The sequence below is a fragment of the Manacus vitellinus genome, unplaced genomic scaffold (genome assembly GCF_001715985.3).
Source record: "Manacus vitellinus isolate BGI_N305 unplaced genomic scaffold, ASM171598v3 scaffold_32_pilon, whole genome shotgun sequence".
Classification (NCBI taxonomy): domain Eukaryota; kingdom Metazoa; phylum Chordata; class Aves; order Passeriformes; family Pipridae; genus Manacus; species Manacus vitellinus.
The window spans coordinates 8,947,776-8,970,392 of NW_021940460.1; the positions used below are offsets into that span (position 1 = coordinate 8,947,776).

The 22,617-nt window shown below is 41.3% G+C and overlaps 1 protein-coding gene across 1 annotated transcript in view; it reads left to right on the top strand.

The window, feature by feature from the left end:
• The window catches only part of BRIP1 (BRCA1 interacting protein C-terminal helicase 1), a 96,364-nt gene that overhangs the window by 5,900 nt on the left and 67,847 nt on the right, over positions 1–22,617 (top strand). Inside the window, exons 8-15 of the mRNA XM_018076825.3 lie at positions 4,023–4,316; positions 4,763–4,984; positions 5,268–5,467; positions 8,374–8,506; positions 9,044–9,195; positions 9,726–9,897; positions 9,996–10,133; positions 10,468–10,629. Coding sequence (XP_017932314.2) covers positions 4,023–4,316; positions 4,763–4,984; positions 5,268–5,467; positions 8,374–8,506; positions 9,044–9,195; positions 9,726–9,897; positions 9,996–10,133; positions 10,468–10,629 — 1,473 coding nt within the window. The remainder of the gene's footprint in view (positions 1–4,022; positions 4,317–4,762; positions 4,985–5,267; positions 5,468–8,373; positions 8,507–9,043; positions 9,196–9,725; positions 9,898–9,995; positions 10,134–10,467; positions 10,630–22,617) is intronic.

A 22,617-nucleotide genomic window follows, 5' to 3' on the forward strand; every position in this document is an offset into this window, starting at 1 on the left:
TGCAGAAAGGCCTTAGTTGTACCTCAGAACTGCTGATGATAAATGTGTGAGGTTTAAAACATGAAGAGCCCACAGCATGGGCTGTCAGGTATAGAAATACTTTTTTGGTGTAGCTCATGAAATAAAGTCAACAAGGGGGTATGTTCAGCACTTATCATAATGAACTGTGTGTTTGGGATGGTACAATAATGTAATAATGGTATTTCCTTCAGCACTGAGGCAACCCTCTGTTTTACTGTACTTAATCCTCTGCTTCAAGCAAATTTAGTTTCTTGTCAAGTCCTGTCTCTAGTCCAAAAGAGAGGTGGGCTGGTTGTTGTGAGAGGGTCAGAGGTGCTGCCCAGTGTTGCTCCATCAGTAGAACACCTGTAGGTCCTGGGGGTGAGAATCCAAGGCTGTTCTGAGCTGCCTGGGAGTCCATCTCTGTCCTCCTGCTGTTAAATCCTGCAGGACAGGGCAGTTCTGGTGTGAGCTGAAGTGGGAAATGATCCCCTGCTGGTGCTCTCTCGATTCCTTGTGTCACAGAATGGCCTGAGAAACTGGGGCAGCTGGGCTAAGGAAACCCCATTTCTAGCAGGTAAAGAAAGTAAACAGTAAATGGAGAGTAGTGTAACAAACACTTGGGGTATCAAAAAACAACTGTGAAAAGAATCTGTCTTAATGTGCTAGCCCATTGCAGTTTAACATATTGCTTACAACCTTCACAATGGGCCTTGAGTGACTTCTGTTACACATTCCAGGGGACTGGCAGCCTGGTACAATCAGGGTCTGCACTCCAGAAGGGGCTAATTTACCACGATGGGCTGAAGAAAGTTGTGGATTTGTATTACAGGCTCTCACCTGACACCGTATCTGATCCCTTTTCTGCTGATTGACGTTTTGAATGAGCTCTTTGAAGCGGGTTCCAGCTTAATTAAAACGTTTGCTGGGTTAGCAGTGATCTGTGAAAGCCTGTGATAAATATTGAACCGGGTTCACCTGCTGGTGACTGGGGGAGCATAAACAGCTGCTTTGTGTGCTGGGATGGAGAGGCTGCGGCAGCAGCAGAATGCTGGGCTTTGAGAGCTTCCAAAGCAGGGCTGAAAAGCTCTGCTAATGTCCCTGCTGATATCTGCCCAGATCGTGCTTGTGCCGTATTTCACACAAGGGGCATTCACTGCTCCATCATTCACATGCCTTTGTAGCTGGGAAATGGAGATGGAGATAGGAAGAACTCCTCTTACCTCTTTGTGTTTCAGGGATCACAGCCCCAGTGTTTGTTTAGCTCTATTTTACACGCAGGACAGGTCGGGGGACTCGATTATTCCCTTTTTAATCGGACTTCCACGTTTTGCCCATATAAATATTGATGTGATAGGCTGGTTTATCTCCCCCTGACAGCAGTAAAAACAAGCTGCATTAGCCTAAGGTCCATATAGGCTGGTATCTGATCTCTAACAGCATCTGTTACTGAGTGTTTCTGATTAACCACTGTAGAAAGCAGAGGAGAATCTTTCTTTTCCTCTCTCCCAAATGAAAATCTCCATTTCAGATTCCAACAGCTGTAGACAGGTTTAGCCCTGAAGCCAGAGGGTGTTACAAAGTAGAGTTCTCTTGTCTTAATGTGAATTATTTCTAGTCAGCTTCCCCCCTAATTTTTTCGTAGGTAAATTGAAACATTTTCTAATTTTATTACAGTTCAATCAGTATCTCTGTGGTATGAGGGTAAAAATTTGTGTTTTGAGGCCACACTACCAAGGAAAATGCCAAATTGGGGTCACTTTGCTCAGGTGGAGAGTTCTCCTTCCTTTGGCTGCAGGAATGGGAGAGGAACCCCACGTTAGTTCTGCTGTGATATCCACAGCAAATTCTTTGTGTAGAAATACAGAATTAAAATAGTTTGTCTTCTATACAATTTTAAGACTTATTTTAAGAATTCAAATGCAAATTGACACACTTGAGAAGCGTGCAGAGAACTTGAACTCAGCTTTTAAACTGTGTTTTAACCGTTTTCCTAAAGTTTCTCTTCATTACGAAGAACCTTCTGAAAAGGTTTTATTTATTAATATGTGTGTGGCTAATGGTGTCTGTGGCTTTCAGAATTGCTCTGACTACTGCAGGCAGTTTTATACTCTTTCTGGTTACTATAAAATCAGCCTCAGTTTACAACTTTCTCAATATTGTGGAGGGTTTTCTTGATGTGAAACTCTTTTCAGAGTTAAAGGTAACATTTTAGTACTGGAATAATGGCTAAAGTGCTTCTCAATGCCAGTGTTACACCAACTACAAACCTTTTAAGCCAAACTTTTAAGGCCACCTGTAAAATACCCTAATTTATAAGCCTTACCCATGAGAACACTTTTAATTCTTTTCATAAAAAAGAAATATATGTGGTGTTTTAAGCCCATCATGGAAGAGCCTTCTGTTCCCATTTGTGTATATATTAATTTAAGCTTCGTTTTCCTGTTGTTCTAAGAACTTTTGCAAAAGCTGCCTAATTCATCCTAATATTTTTCTGTTATTTTTATTTGGCAAACTGAAGGTGAGGCTTAGCAGTAGCAGGGAAATATTAGTGGTAAAGTGTCCTCTTGGCATCCTGTGTATTCTTTTTGCCTCTGAAAACACCGTCTGACTTGAATAAAAATTAAAAGATAAGCCTGTTGTTAAAGGCCCTGCCCAGTGAGTGCTTGGGTTCTATTAATTGTTAGTGTGCTGATGTGGTTTTTATTATTTCAGGCTCCCATTGGCACTGGAGTTTTCTGTGTGAGCACACATGTAACATATACCATATGTCAGCTGTTTCCTGCTTGGCTGGTGACAAGAGCCCCATTCATAACTCTTCTTTTTATCCTTTCAGTGAATAAGTAATTATTCAATATAGAAGGCAGGATATTTGGAACTGGCTATTTAATGTGGCAGCACAGGGTAATGAAACCTGCTGTTCCTGGCAACCTGAGAGGGGAATGTAACAATTCCAGCATGGGTGTAACTTTAGCTGCTTTGAGGGCCTGTTTCCTTGGCACATCAGTGCACCTTTTATCCCCCTGAGTGGCAGCTCTGGGGGTTCCATTTCCAGCCCTTCTCTCCTGCATTGTGATATTTAATGGTGGACAAGGCTGAGTGGGACTGAGGGTAAGGTGACCTTCCTTCTCCTGGGAGGGGAGGCTCTGAGACAGCTCCATCCCAGAGCTGGGGGGGAACACATGGCAGGGCTTGGTTTGTTTGGAATGGATCATCCCTCATGGCCCTCCCTCCCCTTCAAAGTGTATCTGAGCAGGCAGCAACACGCTGGGACCTGCACTAGAGCAAACACCACCTCTTTGACAACTTGGAACAACTCCCTGGTTTTCAGGTGGCCCTGGTTACTCAGGAGTTCCTGGTTTTCCATGTGTCCTTTCACATTAATTATTGCAACTTCACCTGGATGGTCCCAGTGTTTCATGTTATGAAAGTTGGTGCTTCTCAGGAAGGAAAAAAAAATGACCTCTAACAGATATTTTACAGGATTAGGTTCTTTTTAGAATTATTCCCCATGTTTCTTTCTTCTCCTAGTTACTGGATGGCCTTTGGCATAATGGCCCAGCAAACATGTTTCTGATGGAGAGTGTGTGACACAGTCTGCAAACTGATTGCCCTGAACTGTCTAGATTTCTACTGCTTGCTTTGAGGAAGAATGTTCTCAGTGCTTTAATTTGGGTGCCTGATCCCAAATTTCCTTCATGGAAGGTGCAGGACTCTTGTTCTGTCACAGGAGTGTCCTTGGCTGCAGTTTAAACGTGAGGAGTTTGTGTTATTCACACGTGTAAATATTCCACTGGATTAATAATTCTTTGTGATTGGGTTATGATAAAGTTGTGATTGCTAGAAGGGTTTTTTTAAGATTTTCAGGCACAACACTTTAAGTTTGCAGCTTAATAGGCCAACCTATTGAACTATTGAGCTATCCCAGAGGGCATTTCCTAAACAGACCATAAGCAGATTTAGCACATTCATCTCCCAGTGGGATTTTGTTAATTTTTTTTTTTTTAAATCTTGTTTTGCAGCCTTCTGGCCCTTGCACTGAGTGTTCCTGCTCTTCTGGAAAAGAACCCACTAAGGATCCCAGTCACACAAAGAAGAAGGAAAATGGAGATCGCTTGTCTGTTCCCAAAATATTTTTTGGAACAAGGACTCACAAACAAATAGCCCAGATCACCAGGGAGCTGAAGAGAACAGCCTATTCCTCTGTCCCCATGACCATCCTGTCCAGCAGGGATTACACCTGCATCCACCCAGTGGTATCCAACAGTGGGAGCAACAGGAGTGAAATGTGTGTAGAACTGCTGGAAGGAAAAAATGTGAGTCCTTCAGTTTGAGAAAATGAGCATTCATTAAACACAGTCAAATTTAAGGGAGTTGAACAGCTGGATGAGGAATGTTTTTTACTGTGTTGGTTAAATGCCTCCTGATAATTTGATTTAGATATTAATCATTAGAAAATGTAGATACACTGTAGCCGTACTGGAAAACTTATGATGATAGGATGAGTATTTATGGCAGGTTAGTGTTTTAGTAGGACTTTAAATTGTCTTTGGGTTTATAGATGAAGAAGAAAAGTGCCCTTTACTGAGGTGCATTTTAGGAACATGGATTTGCCTGACATGATGTGCTGTTCATTCTTGTCTGACATGAAAAGTAGCTGCTAGAAACGTTCTCTAGAAGTAGTCCAATGCATGGAACAACTTGGGGGATTTGAGCTTCCTTGGATTTCATGATTTCTTGTACCCACTGTCTTTGCTTGCAGGGCAAGTCCTGTGCTTACTACCACGGTGCCCACAAGCTCAGTGAGCACCACGCCCTGCAGGCTGCCCATGGGCTGTACCAGGCCTGGGACATCGAGGACCTGGTGAGCCTGGGCAGGAAGCTTCGTGCCTGTGCTTATTTTGCAGCCAGGGAGCTGATGGTGGGGGCAGACATCGTGTTTTGTCCCTACAATTATCTCCTGGACCCGCAGATAAGGGAGAGTGTGAGTATATTTGTAACAAAGATTGCAATAAGTGAGGTTAAAAAGAAATGAGGAACGTAATGTTCATTGATGATGGTCAGCTGAGATCCTATTTATGTCCAAAATATTATCAACAAAATAACTCCTGGGGGTTTTTTTTTCCCCTTGGTTGTGGAAATTGGATCAAAACCTGAAAACTTTCCTTTGCACTGTGATGCATAACATGCATTTTTTTCCCCTGTTAGTTGCTGTTTCTCCCTCATGTCTTTCACTGTTTTACCAGGTAATAATTCTCTTTTTTTAGATGGACATCAACCTCAAGGGCCAGGTGGTGATTTTGGATGAAGCCCATAACATCGAGGACTGTGCTCGGGAGGCCGTGAGCTACGGGGTGACAGAGGCTCAGCTCAGGGCTGCTCGGGAGGAGCTGGATTTCATGGTCACCAACAACATCAGGCAGAAGGATCACGGGCCCCTGAGAGCTGTGTGCTGCTCTTTGATAAAGTAAGGCAACTCTTGAATTCCTTTGCATCAATTAATAGTGTTTTGAATTACATTTAGGTTCCTTTTGCTGGTGTAATTTGTGCAGTGGTGTTCTTCAACCTGTGCAGTCATCTGATTTTTGTTCACTTCAGGAATCCAGAGGGTGTTGATCTGTTAAGAAAACTACTGGTCTTGCTTAAATGGGAGCATTGAAATTCTGGTTTGTAAAGTGTGTTCTGCTCTTGAATGGTGTTCTCATCTTTATGGGGCTTTCATGGGCTCCTGGTTCAGGATGAATATTTTGCATGGGGTAAATTTTTATATTTCACAGGCTTCTGTTTGCTTATTTGACAAATAGCAGCGTTATTTGGTCAAAGCATTAATTGGTTCACATTTATAAAATGCTTTCAGAGCCTTGGACGGGAAGTGTTTGGAGAAGCTTGGAATCTGTTCTTGGAATCAGATTGGAATCTGTTGACTTCTTCATGGCTGAAAGTGAATTTATCAGTTGGGCCCTTTGTTTTCCCTGTGAAACAGCTTCTTGGAAGGGGAAGGCATGAACATGAGTCAAAAATTATGGGATGGGATGGAACAAAAGCAAATGGACAGAAGCCCAGGAAGAAAGAGGAGGTCAAGGGCAAAGTCTTTTGGGTGAAGTGGAGGAATCAAAAAAAGTGGATGATGATACAAGTGGCTTTGTAGCTAATTGAATTCTGATTCAGTGCTTGTCACATCATCACTCTGGTGCACTTGACTTTGCAGCACAGCACAAGTAGTTCACCCTTTTCCCGTCCTCTCTTCCTTCTGAGAGTTGATGTTTATGTGTCACAGAGACAAGTGACTTTTTCTGTTGTGCAGAAGCTAATTCTCTACCTTGGCGATTTTCAAATGTTAAATTTTAGCAGAAGATAAGAACAGCATGGCTGGAGATTGGATTGCCTCGAGCTTTTTAACCTTATCAGGAAAACTAAGGTTGATTGTCTTGGCAAATCTGCCAAGAGCATGAAAAGCAGTTGTTGGAAAGCAGAGGCCGGGGTGTAAATAGCCAGTAATGGGTAAGATGCTGCTGTGTTGTGACATGGCTTTGCCAGATGCTTGGGGAATGAGGAAAAATCTTATTTCACTTATAAAGAGCCTGGGCCCTCATTCCAGAAAGCACTTAAGCACGGGCTTAGTGCCACAGGGGTGCTGGAGTGACCTCTGGGAGGAATTTGAGGATGTACCAGTGGAGCTGGCAAACTTTGCTGATGAGATGCACATTTACCAGGACAAATGACTTTGTTCAGTGGAATATGCTGTGTCAACAGTGGGATTTGCTGGTAGTGAGGGAAGCAGCAAATACACTTTCTGGAATCAGAGATGTGTTTGTAACATCCATTCCATCTTTGCCTGGAATAGTGCATACACCGATTTTTCACTTCAGAACCATTGATGCCTTTCTGGGAACGAAGCTCATTTTATTTGTGCTTCCTGCTTTGCTCTAAAAATAATTTAACAGGTATTTCAAGTAAATGCCTTCATGCTGGATGGAATTTAGTTGAGAATTTGGGTGGGGTGTTTTGGTGGTGTTTTGCCATTAGGAAGGCCCTTGTGTTAAGTTTGTATTTGCATTTTTAGCATAACCATTTGAAAAGTGGGTGCTGGTGTTTGAGGTTCATAACAGGGAAACAGAAGTTTTACATTTCCTGAAGTGTTTTATCCACTGTAAATCTTTCATTTCCGTCGTGGTGGCCTTTTCCCAGTTTTTGTTCCAGGTCTTTTGGATGTTACATTTGAGGAAATGGGGCCCTACCCTGGTGATGTTCTGCCTGTGTTTATTATCACCATTCCTTAATAAAATAAAGCAAATTACAGCCAAAGAAGTGATTGTTACGACAGCATTTGGAGGGGTTTTGTTTGCATTAACCCAACGAAAGGCGAGTTTCGTTTTAATTGTTCCGTGGCTCAGCTAATTGCAGTGACAGGGCAGGAGGTCTGGAACTGAAGCAGTCACTGAGCCTTACTGCTTTAGTTGATAATGATGAAGTGCTTTTGCAGGTGGATGTTTTGAAGTGGTGCAGCAGTGACAGCTGTCCTTGGGCTGCCTCCTCAGAGCTGATGGAACAGACAGTGCTGGCATTTCCCGGGAGGCAGGAACCTGCTGCTTCTCCAGACAGAGGCAGGGCCTTGTCATCCTGCAGGGATGATGGAGGCCAGGCAGAAAATTTTAGCCACAAAGGAGATGATCTGCATGTTTAAATCATGCTTTTAGCAAGTCCTGTCACATTTTACATTGTACATACAATTATAGTTCTGCTTAATCCTAATTGCAGCAGTTACCATTACCTGCAAATCTTCAAATTGCAGCAGTTACCATTACCTGCAAATCTTCAAATTGCAGCAGTTACCAATACCTGCAAATCTTCAAATTGCACCAGTTACCAACACTTGTGAGTAGGTTTAAACATGCACTTTTTATTGCCCCACTTTCCCTCCCCTGTGTAAATACTAAAAGCGCCCATTTCGTGCCTCAAGATTTGTTCTTGCTAGGAAAGCCTGCAATTAATAAGGATGCTAAATTAATGTTCAGCAGAGCAATGATGAGTGGCTATAAAAGCACAGCAGAAATATTTCTTAAATTAGCCTGACATATCACAAGGAAATGATATTTTAATCCTTTTTCTTTGTAATAAAGGTATTATATGATGATGAAGTGTGAGCATATAGGGAGACATTTTCTTCTCACTTAAAGGAGCTGTAGAAGTTGGTTCAACAGTGAAAAGCAGAAATAAAGGAAAAGCAGAATCTCCCTACTTGGATGCAGTAAAAAAACATTTGTCATCATCACAGGAGTCTGGTGCAATTGGTTGCACCAAATGTTTGGTTTGTACTTGCAAAATGTCTCTCAAATCAGTGCTGAAGTTCTCTGTGGTTTTCCTCTTTTCCAGCTGGCTGCAGGAGAGCTCTGGTCAGCTGGTAGAGAGAGGGTTTGAAAGTGCCTGTAAGGTGTGGAGTGGCAAAGAAATGCTCACCTTTCTGCACCAAATGGGAATAACTGGTATTACTTTTCCCATTTTACAGGTAATGTTGTGTGCCATATAAATGAGTACCAAAGTACATAATGCTGGTTTTGTTAAACATCTTTGGATGTGCACATAAGTGAAATACAAAAAGATCTCTGATTTTAGTGCTGAAAAGTTGTCTGAAAGTGATTCCTGATGAAAACCAGGAGTAATCCACTGGAGCTCCTGGAATTTGTGGAGAATCAATGTTTTAAAGGGTATAATTGATCACATCCAATTATTTCAATTGAGCCACTGAGCCAGTGATAGTTTTGCTGTTGTATCCAGCTGCATTTTTATTGGCTGTTGAAATGTTTTTACCCTATTTTCAAGTTAATCCCTGCTTTCTGTGTAAGCCAGATACATTAAAAGCATTGTTAAAAATGAAAGGCATTGTTCCTTTTCTCTTTGCCCCCTCCTTTTCCCAATTTCTCTCTGGCTTTCTGGGTACCTTAGGTGAACTTGTAAAGCAGTGAGCTGACAGTCTTGTCTCTTGTAACTTTGTTTTTGAGAAGACATTTTAGAATGTTGTCACTGTGGAATTTGCCTCTTACAGAAACATCTCGTGACTGTGCTGGAAAAAGAAGAGAAAATGTCTGTGCATGGCAGAGAAGAACTTGTTGAGATCCCAATTGTGAGCCCTGCCACACAAATAGTGCTCAAAGGGCTCTTCATGGTTCTCCTGTGTCTCTTCAAAGATAACAGCAGGTCAGTGCAAGTGCAGAGCCCAAGCTCTGGGCTGGCCTTTCCTTGAGCTGCTTTGCCAAACTGCCTCTTTCATTTGGGAACACCTCAATTACAGTGTTTGGCTTCTGAGCACAGCCAACATTTGGGGAAAAGCTTTGGAAAAATCTACTGAAGTGGGCAGAATTTAAATACCACCAAATTGGGGGGTTATTTCATAAATTAAACAGTGAAGAAATTTATTTGAAGGTTAGGTGTAAATTTGCTTGATTTATTGCCAAGTGAAATATGTATGGGCTATATTTTTCTGTGTAGCATTTATCATTTGACTATCTTCATATCTTGACTACTAATACCAGCAGTTGCTGAAAATTACTGATTTAAATGTTATTTAAAAATTAGTAATCATTGTAAGGTTTCACTGTCTTCCGAAATTATTTATAATTAAATCATAAATGCGTTGTAACAACACTTTGTTAATTGTTTTGAGCTCAATGCTCACAATCTGATGGCTCATTTGTCGTTTTTCCTGCCACTCCCATATCTCTGTGTAGGTTTGCAGACGATTACAGAGTTGCTCTGCAGCAAACTTACACCTGGATGAGTGAAAACCACCCTGAGGATTCAGACACAAGCTCCTACTTTGCACGGCCCAGGCACAAGAAGAGTTCAAGGCAGAAGACCCTCGTCCACATGCTCAGTTTTTGGTGCTTGAACCCTGCTGTGGTGAGGAGGCCTCAGCTCACTGGAGTGAGAACAAACACAGAGCTTACAGTGATTGTATGGACTTTTCTAGATTCCTTCTGTTTTCTTCTCCCACCTAGGCCTTTTCTGACCTCGGTGAAGTTAGAACAATTGTCCTGACATCTGGAACTCTGTCTCCCATGGATTCCTTCTCCTCGGAGCTCGGCGTGAGGTTTTCCATCCAGCTGGAGGCCAATCACGTCATCCGCAATTCCCAGGTAACCTCTCCTGAGCTCCAGTGCTGCCCATGCTACAAGAAACAGCAACTTGCAATGAAAAGTGGTGACAAACCCGTTCTGTAATTTAAAAGAAATGTCCAGAACAGGCTGTCCTTGGATTTAGACACACATTTCCCTGGAGAAGTTCTATTGATATATATATTGGTAACACCATCTTAGCAGTTATCGCCCTGTGGCAAAGCCCTGGAGTGAATCTCTTCAGAGCTATCTCAATAATTCCTTCACACTTACAATTTATGATGGAACCTGCTGTAAGTTGGTACAGTTTGTGCTGCACAGCTGAGCATTAACCCTCTCCACGTGCCCTCCCCAGGTGTGGGTGGGCACGGTGGGCACAGGCCCCAGCGGCCGCAAGCTCTGTGCCACCTTCCAGCACACGGAGACCTTCGAGTTCCAGGACGAGGTGGGGGCACTGCTGCTGTCAGTGTGTCAGACAGTTGGCCAAGGAATTCTCTGCTTTCTGCCATCTTATAAGGTAAGGAAATCCTAATCCGTGCTCTTCCTATCTTACTCGAAACTGTGCTTTTCCTTCATGCATCAGCACACGTAAAAATATTTATAAGATAAATGTACTGCAATAACACAGAGGGATTATATTGTTATTTCTTGAGTATCCTATCTTCTGGCATTCAAAAAAAAACGTGTTCATGTTTGTTTTCATGAGTTATCTGTGTCTTAGTAATGACTAAAATTGTTTTGATTAATTTTACCAAAAAAGAAAAAAAAGCCAGACCGATCTGCATTTTTTTTCTTATATTGTTTCTTTAAAGGTTTTGGAATTATTTACTAAAAAAAGTAATATTCTCCTCCATGTAAGCACATATCATGAAAGGGAGTTGCATGTGTGTAACTCAGGAGCCAGGGATGCCTTGGCATGTCCCTTCTGTGCTGTTGGAATGCAGGATTCATCCAGTTCATTTCTTCTCCCCTTGGTTCTTGTTCCATGTCACTGCATTGGAGATGGAAGTCCATTTTTCTTGGGTCAGGGGAATTCCTCACTGGCAGTGGCTGAAAGGAATCGAATTTCTTCATTTCAGAGTATGCAAGATCTAATTTCACTGACAACAGATATCTAATTATGGTTAATCTGTACCTCCCAGTACTTCTGCTTTCTTCTCTATTAGCTCCTGCTCTTATTTATGGGCAGGAACAGGAATATAAACCTGCAGTATAATTCTGTAATTCATACTCATTTTTCTTGTAATGCTTGCAAGGGTCTGACTTCCTAAATTTTAAAGAATCATTTGTGATTTTAAAAAATCATCTCAGCAAACAAAAAAAGAAAAAAGAAAACCCTCAAAAAAATCCTACTAAATGATCATAAATGCCCAGTATAGTGAAAACAGAGGTTTCAGACCTTTTCCCTCATTTCTAAAGTTCCTTAACAGAGAATATTTCACAAAATGAAATAAAAAATGATTATTCTTCTATACAAACCCTTGATGTTTTACTGTTTAAGTGATGGGGCTGCAAAGGGAGAGCGATTTCTTGGCTCTGTGTCTCCAGAGCTGTCTCAGTGCAGTTCCTGGCAGCAGCCATTAGGTGACCTCATCAGACCAGGTAATGGGAGCCACTGAAAAAAGCAGGTTACTGACTGTACACTTATTTAATACCTCACAAACCCACACACTCCCATGCAAAGGGAATGATCTGACAGGAAATTTCACCTCCAGTTGATTTGAGGATTGAACTGGAGCACATTTCAGTTTTCAGTGTTACCTTGGGGAGGGTGTCACGCTGGACAGAACTCAGAGCTGATCTTACAGACCCACCAAATACTTCTGTGAGATTAATAATGTGGATTGCAAGTCTGGAGAGACTTTGTAATGACATTTAAAAAAGGAGGAAAGGGGTTGCTGGGCAGCTCTGGAACCCTTCCCCCCCTCCCTGTCTCCCTGAAAGGTCACTCAGCTCCACGCCGAGTGTTTTGTTCTTTGTGGGAACACTTCCCTCAGCCCAGCCAAAGTATTGATAAATATAAATTGCAGACAATTGAAGGATGATCTTTTAAAATCACATTGCCAATATTTTTCTATGGATGCCCTTTTTCTTTCTACTACTTTTATTCTGGATTGGGTTGCCTGTAGGTCTGAGATTAATATGTTGAGAACACAGACTAATGTAAGCATATTAGTACAGGGAAAACAAGGTATTTTTCTTTCATCATAGCAGAATATCTGCATTTCCAGACTGTTTTTCAGAGATTTTTTCAGGCAATTGCTGCCTCTCCTTAAAAAACTGCAGCTTTTAAAGGAATTTTTCAAGGCTGTCAAGATCTGATTAATACACATGGTCACGGACTCACTATTATGAGTTAGGCAGATTTTCTGAGACCTCAACCTGTTTTATGAATTGAAGTTTCAACTTTGGAATAAGTGAAAAATAAAGTATTTTTATATGTCTGGAAGGCTGAGGCCAGATCTCTGAATTTTGAGTAGCATTATGCAGGTGATTTGATGGAGTTTGAATTTCAGTTTGCAATTATCAGATGCAATGTGAATGAAAAAAAAAAAAGCAACAGTGGAGAAATTTCCCTTTATCTTAGTCAGGTATTTGAAGAAACATATTTTTAATTGAAGAGTGTTTAAAATATCTGTATGGCAAATATCTGGAGTTAATAATGCAATGGAGGAAAATACCTGGGTGGGAAGACAACACATCACCTGTACATTCCCACGTTTGAGAGGGGTTTGTTCTGGGCAGCTGGGATGTGCCATGGACCATGAATGGGATGATTTACAAACAACATACAAATTTTTATTGTCATTTTTGGACTTCTGGCACGTTGACTTTTTTTAAAAAATAAGCATAATCTTAACAGTTACTAAATTGCAAACCTGAATCACTTTTAGGGCTCTGAAAACCAGTGACACTATGCAACAAAAATGCATTTATGTGCAAATCAGTAGCAACTCCAGCAAAAACACTCTATAAAAGAGAATATCAGAAGGTGAAAAGATTACCCAGAAATCTAAGATGCTTTTAAACAAGATTAAGATAAGGCCCATTAGGGCTCATGTTGCCAACCTGTCTGCATTAAGATATATCTTGCCTGGTGCTGCATCTTAGATGATCCATTCAATATGTGTCATATCAAAGTCAAGGGATCCAGAGAGGAGAAAAATGCTAATGCTTATAAATTTAGTGATAATCCATCATGATGAATTAACTGACCTTTCTTAGGAGCTTTTTCTGTTGTACCAAATAAGCTTTGGACAGGGCTGTTAATGCTGGCAGGGCTGGTCTGTTCTGTTCTCCTCTGAGGGATTATTGTTGGTTAATTTGTAGCTGCTAATTGAGGAGTCATAACTTGGAAGCAAAATGTTTTTAAGTAGTGGGTTTGAGTGACTGTTTTCATGAGGAAAATTGATGAATTGATAAGAATTCTTTTGCTTGAGAACCCAAGCTCGTTGCAGGGGGGTTGAACTGGGTCAATTTAAAGGTCCCTTCCTGCCCAGACTATTTGATGATCATAAATTGGCATTGCCATGGACTGTGTGAGTTTGGAAGGTGGCACAATCAGCATGTCATTAATTAATGCTGCGTTGCATTGGCTGTTTCCCTTGAGAATTTTGGGGTAAGTTTAGAGTGATATAAAGTAGCTTTTGTCACTTGCTCTTCTTTATTGGGACAGACCCTTTTCTTGCTGAGACACGTGAGATTGGGAGAAATGATTTCTTTTCACCCAGGATGAACTGAACACTGAAAATCCAACAGAACAGTTGAATTTCTAAAACTTGCCCGAAACACAGATTTGTAAAAAAGTTAAATGACCCATTTTTTTTCTGCCATCGATAAAACAAAACAACTTTTACTTATTTAATAAATTACTTCAGTAAATTTCCAAAAGATGGTAGTCTGTTTAGCCAGGCCTATTAAAAGCATTAAGATTCAAGCACTGGCTGTTAAAATGAGTAAATGGCAATATCACAAAGTTAAACAAATGCCAAAAAACATTTTCCAGAGGACTGGGATTGTAACAATACCATTAATGAGGGCAAAGAGGTTTTAATGCAATTTGCACATTCTAAAGTTTCAAAAAGAGGTTTTGAGTTAGTGCATTATTAATGTTCTGAACATCTGGAACTATGTAAAGCCACAGACATTGAGCAAGTGCAGGGTTTCCCCACTAGGTCTGATGCTGACTGATTTCCTCCCTGGCCAAAAGCTTGTTTTTAGAAGTTTGAGACAGTAAAATGACAATATCCAGATAAGAGATAAACATTCCACAGTGTCTTTTTGCTTGTAATGTGTATGGAGGAAAAAATTGGGAGCCATTAGGGTTGTGCAGTTAAAAGGGGAATTGGAAATTAAATAGGAAAACAGTTGTTTGCACCACAGATGGTTTAGTCACACTGATTTTAGAGCTTATGAGAGGAATTATCTAGTAAATTCCATAAGATTGGGGTTTTTTTCCTGTTAGGTGTATCTATGTATTATATGCAGCAGAAATGCTTTATCAAGGTCATGTTCTCTTTGATAATCATATAGAAGTGCTTCAAGGAGGAGATTTACTCCTGTGTGTAAATATTTGCAAGCTGTAGGGATCTGTTCACACCAAGTGTGGTTTGCAACAGAGATTTGCTCTTTAAAGTCACATAAACATTAACTTTGTGCATCATTTTCGTGGTAGAGAATGTGACTGACACTGTTACAGCCTTAAAATGATGCAGGGAACAGGAATGTTTGTGTGTCACCCAGTTTTAGTTGCTCTGACCACAGCTGGTACCCAACATCACATTCACTGGGATGAAAAGAGAGGAGGCCTTTGAACAGGTTTGGCACATCAGGGGTGAGTTATGAAATAATTGTAAATTAATAATGCTCCTCACTTTCTGCCCAGCACTTGCTGCCTGCTCCCAAGGGAAAGGCTTTCCCTTCCTTGTTTCTGTGAGCCAAACAGCTGCAGCAGGGCTGGGACAGCAGGAAAGAAACCCTAAAACCAGGAGAGGGCTTTAGGGGCTGCAATCCTGTCATCCCTGTTCCCTCAAACTCTGGGCAAGAGCCTCCCAGGGCAGGGAGAGCAGAGGATGGAAGGGGAAGTGAGGAATCTGTGAGGAGCACCCTGAGCTCTGTCCTGGCCCCACGGGCTGGGCAATGCCCCTGGCAGGCCCTGGAGTTGTTCTGGGGGCTGAGAAGGGCTCAGAGGGGCTCCTGCCCCTGGGGTGACACTTTGGGGTGTTTGACTTTCCTTTGGAAGGAAAAGGCTCCTTGCCAGGTTCTGGGGCTGGGCCTTTTGCCTCACTCTGCTGAAAACCAGAAGTGATTTCTGTCTGATGAGACAGGAATTCAGATGGCTCAAAAATTATTCATTTCAGCATTTGTGTCTAATAAACATGGATAGAATTTGTTTTACTTGTCCATTGCTTGTTTTTCACTCCTACTCTGCACTGGTAGTTTTCTCTCTGAACTTTATCTCACCTTCTTTGTTTTATGGGTTTGTGGGGTTTTTTTCCTCCCATTAATCATATACAGTATCTACTTTCAGTTTAATTCTCTATTTTCCCATCATTTAAATATCTGTCATATAAACTGTCCAGTATTGAGGCTCAAATTCATCCAAAAGAACAATTTTCAGGCTCAATGTTCATTATCTCAGGTGCTTTCTGAGAGCTCCAATAGCTCCTGTAAATCTTGATGTGATTTCTGAAGTCTCCACTTTCAGTTTTTCCCACTGACTTGGGCATGTCTGTAAAAATCACTGTATGAGGGAAGATTTTAACCATTCCATCAGGACTCTTTTTCTTTGCTTTGGACACTGAAGACTATTTTGGTAAAATTGGTTTAAATAGGGAAGAACCGTAGCAGAAGGAATAATGCAGTTTGTACAAAAATAATTAGAATAAGAATTTTTCTATAACCAGGTATATAATATTTATCTTTCATGTCCTCAATGAAATCACTCTGCCAAACTAGATTTCTGGCAGTTCACACCCTGACAGGATCATTTTTTGTGGAATTACAGAGGCTACAACAGACACATGGCCAATAGTGCTGGGTTGTGCTCCAAAGGAGTGGAAGTTCTCCTGAACTTTTATATTGATTTATTAGAATGTTTTCACTTACAAGTTTTTGACCTTGAGTTATCTGGGTTTGGGGGTTTTTTGGTGGTTACCAACAGCAGGCCAGGGAAATGTTGGGCTGCATCAAAGGTCAGATCTGATCTTTGGGGGCTCATAACTGACAATCTGAACAGCTGCACAATGTGTTTTCTTCCTGAAGTGGTGTGACAGGATCCTGGATATATGCACCATTTAGGGAGTGATTTCCCTGATTTCTGGGAAATCAGAGGCAATCAAACCTCAGATATGCCTAGAGAAGGTAGAGGAGATGATCCAGGAGAATCACCAGGTTCTCTGTGATCCTTTCCCTGTGATCCTTCTTGTGCTACTCTAATTCTGTGTCAGCTGATTCCCATCTCCTCAACAAAGGAAAACATTTTATTGCTTTTTTTTCTTTTTTTTTTTTTCCTGGTTAGTTCTAGGTGGCCTTGTGAACTGAGGTGGCTCCTCAGGAGGTCAGGGAAGTGTCAGACAGCTCAGGGGAAGGGATGGTATTGCACACTCAAGGCAGGGAGCGTGAGCATCCCTTTTTTTTTTTTTTCAGTCTCAGGGATGAAACATTACTGTGGTTTTTTTAAACATGTTTTCCAGGGGTTGACCTTAATAGGAGAACGAGGATGCTTGTTTGGAAATGGTGGTCTTTTTCTGAACTATTTGGCTGTTCTGGAGCTGTTGGTGTGAGATTGCAGCCTCCCTGAGTGTGTCTCACTGCATATTAACCAAACAACCCAGAGAGTCACTCAGGTGGATATTCTGGGTGAGTGGAAATCGGGGTGAGGTGACATGAAAGGAATGAACTGCTGTGACTTGTCGTGCTGTGGAGCCCCCCCAGCAGTGGGGATGGGGCTGTTTGCTGCCCACAGGCACCTCTTCCTGCAGTGAGACACTTCACTCACTGGGTAATCCTGGAGTACCCCCTGGCTGGGGGGACTCCACGTTCAACCTCAGCCCTGTTGGCTCCGGGGACATTTCCAGGTGTGGGTTGGGTCCCACATCATCCTTTCGAATTCCTGACTGCCCAGAATGAACAGACCCCCTCTCCCTGCCTTGCTGAGCTGCTGTGGTGACCAGCAAGGGCTGTGCAATTATTCAGGTGCCCTGTGGCACTTGCTTTTTACACGGAGCAGACATTTCTGGTGGTGCTGCACAGCAGGTGAAGCACAACCCGGAGCGACAGTCGGTGGCGGATTATTGGATATTATGTCTGAAAAAATTAGATGCCACACCGGGAGATGAGTGTTTGGCCTGTGAGTTTCACACCCTGAGAGCTGTGCAGTTTAATATTTTATTGGGCTGTTGGTTTAAATACCCTGAGCTTACAGCATCAGGAAAAGAAACGAAAAAATCTATTATTGTTTCTCACTTCTTGAGCTCTGCCTTGTCAAAGTGCTGCGAGCTGAATTGTTGTGTCTGGTTAACACATGCTCCCATTTCCCTTGTAATTAACACTTTCTGCTTGCATATTTTCCCTCCCATTTAAGTAGGAACTGCATTGAAAATGAGTTTTCACAGTCAAGAGATTTTGCACTCTGTGAGTGATGGAGTCCAAAGAGTAAATAACAATTACAGCCAACATGTCTTTTTCCTCAGAGCTTTGAATGACAGGCTAAGAAAGGCTGGGAAACAACAGTTGTGAATTGGGAACAACATCCATAAGCAACATTATTTTTAAGAAGAAAGTGTGTCTTGCCCAGGTTTTTTTGACATTAATGTTGTTCTGAACTGTTGCAACCTGCAGAGTTCCTGGTCCCTTTGGCATGTCTGAGAGGGTCACTGCTGATGTGGTGGAGATGTGACTTCTTCATGTGTGAAAAACACCATATATGAGATAAAATATACTTGAAAGGGTATATTTAGGGAGCATGTTCTGCATCAGCAATGCAACAGCATACACGAGAATCTGAATGTTAAATGCATTGAAAGGAATACTTGGGCTGATTTAAATTCAGGGAAATTCTTTTTCCTTGGGAAGTCAGTAACCAACTTGTCTTAGAAAATCCTGGTTTAGTTCTAACTGGGTAACCAAGCTTCTTGGTGAGACCACTTAATTAGTGAGACAGTGGACTCTAAAGAGTATTCCTGGCATTTGGATTCAGTTCACAGCTCAGTAATGGATTCGTTTTAGCAAAAATGCTTTGAAACAAATAACTTGCACTGTGTTACACTGAAAACTTTGTTTTCAGGTTTTTCCTCCTATTTTTGATTGTGAGGTGAGAAATTATTTTCCTCAGGTTGAGATAGGCTGAAAAGCCTGTTCTTATCTTTTCCTACATTTTATTTTAGGGGGACAGAAGGGAAGGAGAGAGAAGTTGTCTAGTTTGATGAAATACTGGGTTATTTATTTATATATGACTGGGTTATTTATTTATTTACTTTGTATTGTCTAAGACATGGTGAAAGTATAGGAAGGATTTACTGTTGAGGAAAGAAATGGTCCAAGTAACCCAAGTTCAGAGTTAGTTCTGGTGGTGTTAAGAGAAGAGTGAAAGCCCAGAGCTGTTCCTTTCCCCTCTGGAGTTGGTTCCCCAGGACAGGCCCCTGCCCTGACCCCATTTGCTGTGGGAGCATCGTGGCTGAGGTTGGCCTTGTGCCCAGGATTCCACTGGAATCCCTTTGGATCACTTTTCCCAGATGCTGCTTCACTGCTGATGTGCCACTAACACCACCTTGGATTTTTTTTCTGGAAAAAAGAGGTCAAAGATGAGTGAACTTGACTTTTAGCCCGTGAAGGGCAGCAGTGAGATGCTGCTTCCTTCAGGGACACTTCATCATTTGGGCTTTTATTCCAAACCAGGATCTGAACAACCCTTTGAAAAGGAATTTTTTTTCTGGAGAGCTTTTCCTGGCATGAAGGATTGCTCTCTCCCTGGAATGAGGAGGTGTAATGATAGCCTAGGGTGGATGTACAAGCAGCTCCTGGAACACACAAACCTCTTGTCTTGGTTAATTTTAAAACCACAAAGAAACCCTGTTTTGAACCAGGTTCTTCCTAAACAGCTGCAAACACTTCAAAGGCCTCTCCAGGTTGGGTGGGGGGAAAACATATTGAGTTTTTTGGGCAAAGATTTCTATTAAAAAAAAAAAGCAGCTTCTTTAACTGCAGGAGCAACATATTCCCCGTGTTATTGTGGAGTCTTTGGCGTGCAAAACATTTCATTTTTCATTACTGTTGTCGCCGGTCACATCCTCCATTATTTAAAGGGGCTTCCTGAAAAATTGATGGCCTGTTGGTGCCACAGAGACCTCCCGTGGGCTGCAGTGTTGGTTGGTGGCACAGGAGCACAGTTCAGTGCTTCACTTTGTCATCTCCCTGCAGAAAAATCCCACCAGAGAACTCCCCTGTGCTGGCCCCGGGTGGAGTGATGCATAAACTGTGCCTTGGAAAATGAGGATGAATTATTCACCTTTGATTGGGCTGCAGTGTGCACATGGTGATCAGAACCTTGTTCATAAGACAGGGGTTTTTCACCATGTTCAGGGTTTAGTTTAATTATGGAGTTGCACAGCAGCTTTATCTATTTTTTTTCCTTCTTTTTTTTTTATTTCCCCCTCACTGTGTGGGCTAACACAGATTTCACCTGCATTTCCCAGCATATGTGGGAAATCAGAGACAATCCAAATGTGAGAGATGCTGTGGCATCTCAACACCCTGCTCAGTCCTAAATATTTGCTTTTATTTCCTGTTTGGTTAGAATTTTCCAGGAGAAAATCAGCACAGCGCTTCTTGGGGGGGCCAACTTCAAACTATGACATTGATTTTAAAAGACCCTTTTGCCACACAGGTTCTTGCAAATCACACTGAAAGTTTTATTGTTCTGACTCATTTTCTGGTGAGAAGAAATGATGAGAGAGATCTGAGGGAACAGTCTCTTGGAATAGCACATGGAGTAGTGAAAATAAAAGCCAAATTAGCTAAAAGGAGAGTGATTTTAAAAACCTGAACTTGCCCAAGCCTGATTCCAAAATTAAAAATAAAAGTTCTGAAGAAAGATCTCAGAGCCTTTTCCTTTTCCTAACAGGTGGTCTGTCCTGTGGAGTGTCCTCAACACATCTCCTGGGAAAAAGCTGCCCTCCATTGGGAATCTCAGTCACTACTCTACAAGGAAAAGGCTCTGAGATCTTTCTTCATAGCTCTGTAAATGGAAAATATCAGATAAAGGTGTGACATGAGGTCCCTTTGCAGCTCCCTCGGTTCCATCTCTGGATAGCTGAAGGCTTTCCAATAAAATGTGAATTTTCTTATGGAAGAGAAGAACCTGCTGAGCATTCTCTCCAACCTCAGCAATTTTATTGGGTTTTTTAACTTTGGAATCTGGACTGGGCAAGTTCAGGTTTTTAAAATCACTCTCCTTTTAGCTAATTTGGCTTTTATTTTCTGCACTTGCTTAGATTTTTGCTGTAGATGATGGTAAGAGTTAACAGTTAAATACTCATTAGAAAATCTTCCTCATCAGCTGATAAGGGCTGGAAAACATGAGGGATGTGTGTTTTCCCCTGGAAGTTGGACTGACCTGAACATACATTTTGGGCTCATTCCTCCACAAGATCTCCTTTTATTTCAGGCCTTTTCTGTGTTCTTTCCACATTAAAATTCCTCTCTGTATTGCCTGGTCTTCATATTCCTTAAACACAGGACTCCAACTCCCTAAAGGTATTATGTTCCCTGTGTTCTTTAATTACTACATTTACAATTTACAGAAAAAATGTTGAATAATTTATTTTTGTCTTCACTGTTTTCTGTTTTACTGTTATGGAGCATTTCATTCCAGAGGCTCTGGGACACTTTGGGAAAGGAAATCAGGCAGAAATTCCCCCAGAGTTGGTGCTCTGGAAACCAGGCTGGGTCAGAACACTGATAATAAATAGTTGGGAAATGTGCTGTACAAAACAGGTGTAGCCTCTCCTTGATAAGAATAACATCTCTGTGTGGCCTTTTGCCATTAAAATGCTGCATTAAATCAGTTTACTTTTGGCACATAAAGAAAAGATTACCTGTGAGTGGGTATTTATATGGACACTTGATATTCCTCTCCAGTTTCCCATTAACAGTGGGAATTTAATGCTTTGTTTTGAAAGTTAATTTGGCTTCAAAAATGAACTGTTTTGGCACAGATATTTTCATGTTCTCTTTCAATGGAATGTGTTTGAATTAGAAATGGAGAAAACGGAATTTAAAACTCAAAATACTCCTTTTTTCACTGAAAAGATACATGAGTATTTTGCATCAGCTTAGTCATTCAAATGAGTGAATTTTACATACCTCCTTTTCTTGTGTTGGATCCCTCTCACAAACCTGAGGAGGGGCTGTGAATCAGTCCATTGCTTAACCTTTCATGAAAATCTAATTGAGTGAGAACAAGGGCTTAAATAATTCAAGGGCCTCAGTTATTCTTGGCTGGGTAGTCCCAGCCCAGAGCAGTGCAAATGTCTGGGTGTCAAGCAAAATTCAGGCTTTTTTCTTTCTTTTTTTTTTTGGTGAGGAATATGATTAAAATGACCTTTAGAAATAAAGTGTAAGGCTTGATTAGGAAGGAAAAAAAAAAGGGGAAATGTAAATTATTTCTGCCAATTTGGGAAATGACTCGTGGCCCAGAGGTGCTCGTTCTGTCAGTGCTTCTGAAAGGGTGGAATGTTTTTGGTGATGTTGATAAATGTGATTGGGTTTCGTTCCTTGCTTTTCATCCCTGTGACCTTTTACTCTTGTTAAGGGACATTGTGCTTTTTACAGTGTGATTTTTAATAGTTCTAGAGTGCTGTTCCAAATTTATTTGAAAGATTTGGCTAATGGACATTAGATTTTATTGCTTAGTTAGCCCAAATATTTTCCCTCCTATTTTTGGAAGGAAACTCAGCTTTTTCCTTTCATAGCAATCCTTCCAGGCAGTTTTTCCTTGTCCCTTCATTCTTTTATTCCCATTTTTTTCCTCTGTTTACTTTCTCCCTTCTGTTGTTTCCTTTCTGTTCACTTTAAACCTCGAAAGACTTTTTTTTTTTTTGTAATTTCTGTGGTTTGGGTTTGTTTGATTGGGTTTTTTTAACTAAAGGTGGAAATGGAATAAATTAGTGCTAAATAACTAGGGTTAAGTTAGTGCTAATAAATAAATATTGGCTTTGTAAAGTCCTGTTTTTCCCAAAGTGAGGAGTTCCAATAGTCCTGGAGCTCAGGTATCTGTAGGATTCCAGGTCACTTCATACCAAGGCTTGGCAAAGCTTTTAGTTCAGAGAACTGTCAAATAACTTCTGCTAATTCTGTGCTTTTCCAAACCATCTTAGTCCTTGAAGAAGTTCATTTAATAGGAGCCTGTAATTCCAAAAAAATGGGTGAAGTCTGGCCAGATCAACTCCCCAGGGTTCCTTTGAAATAACCTGAATTTAAGGCCACTGTGTTTAATCAGCATACC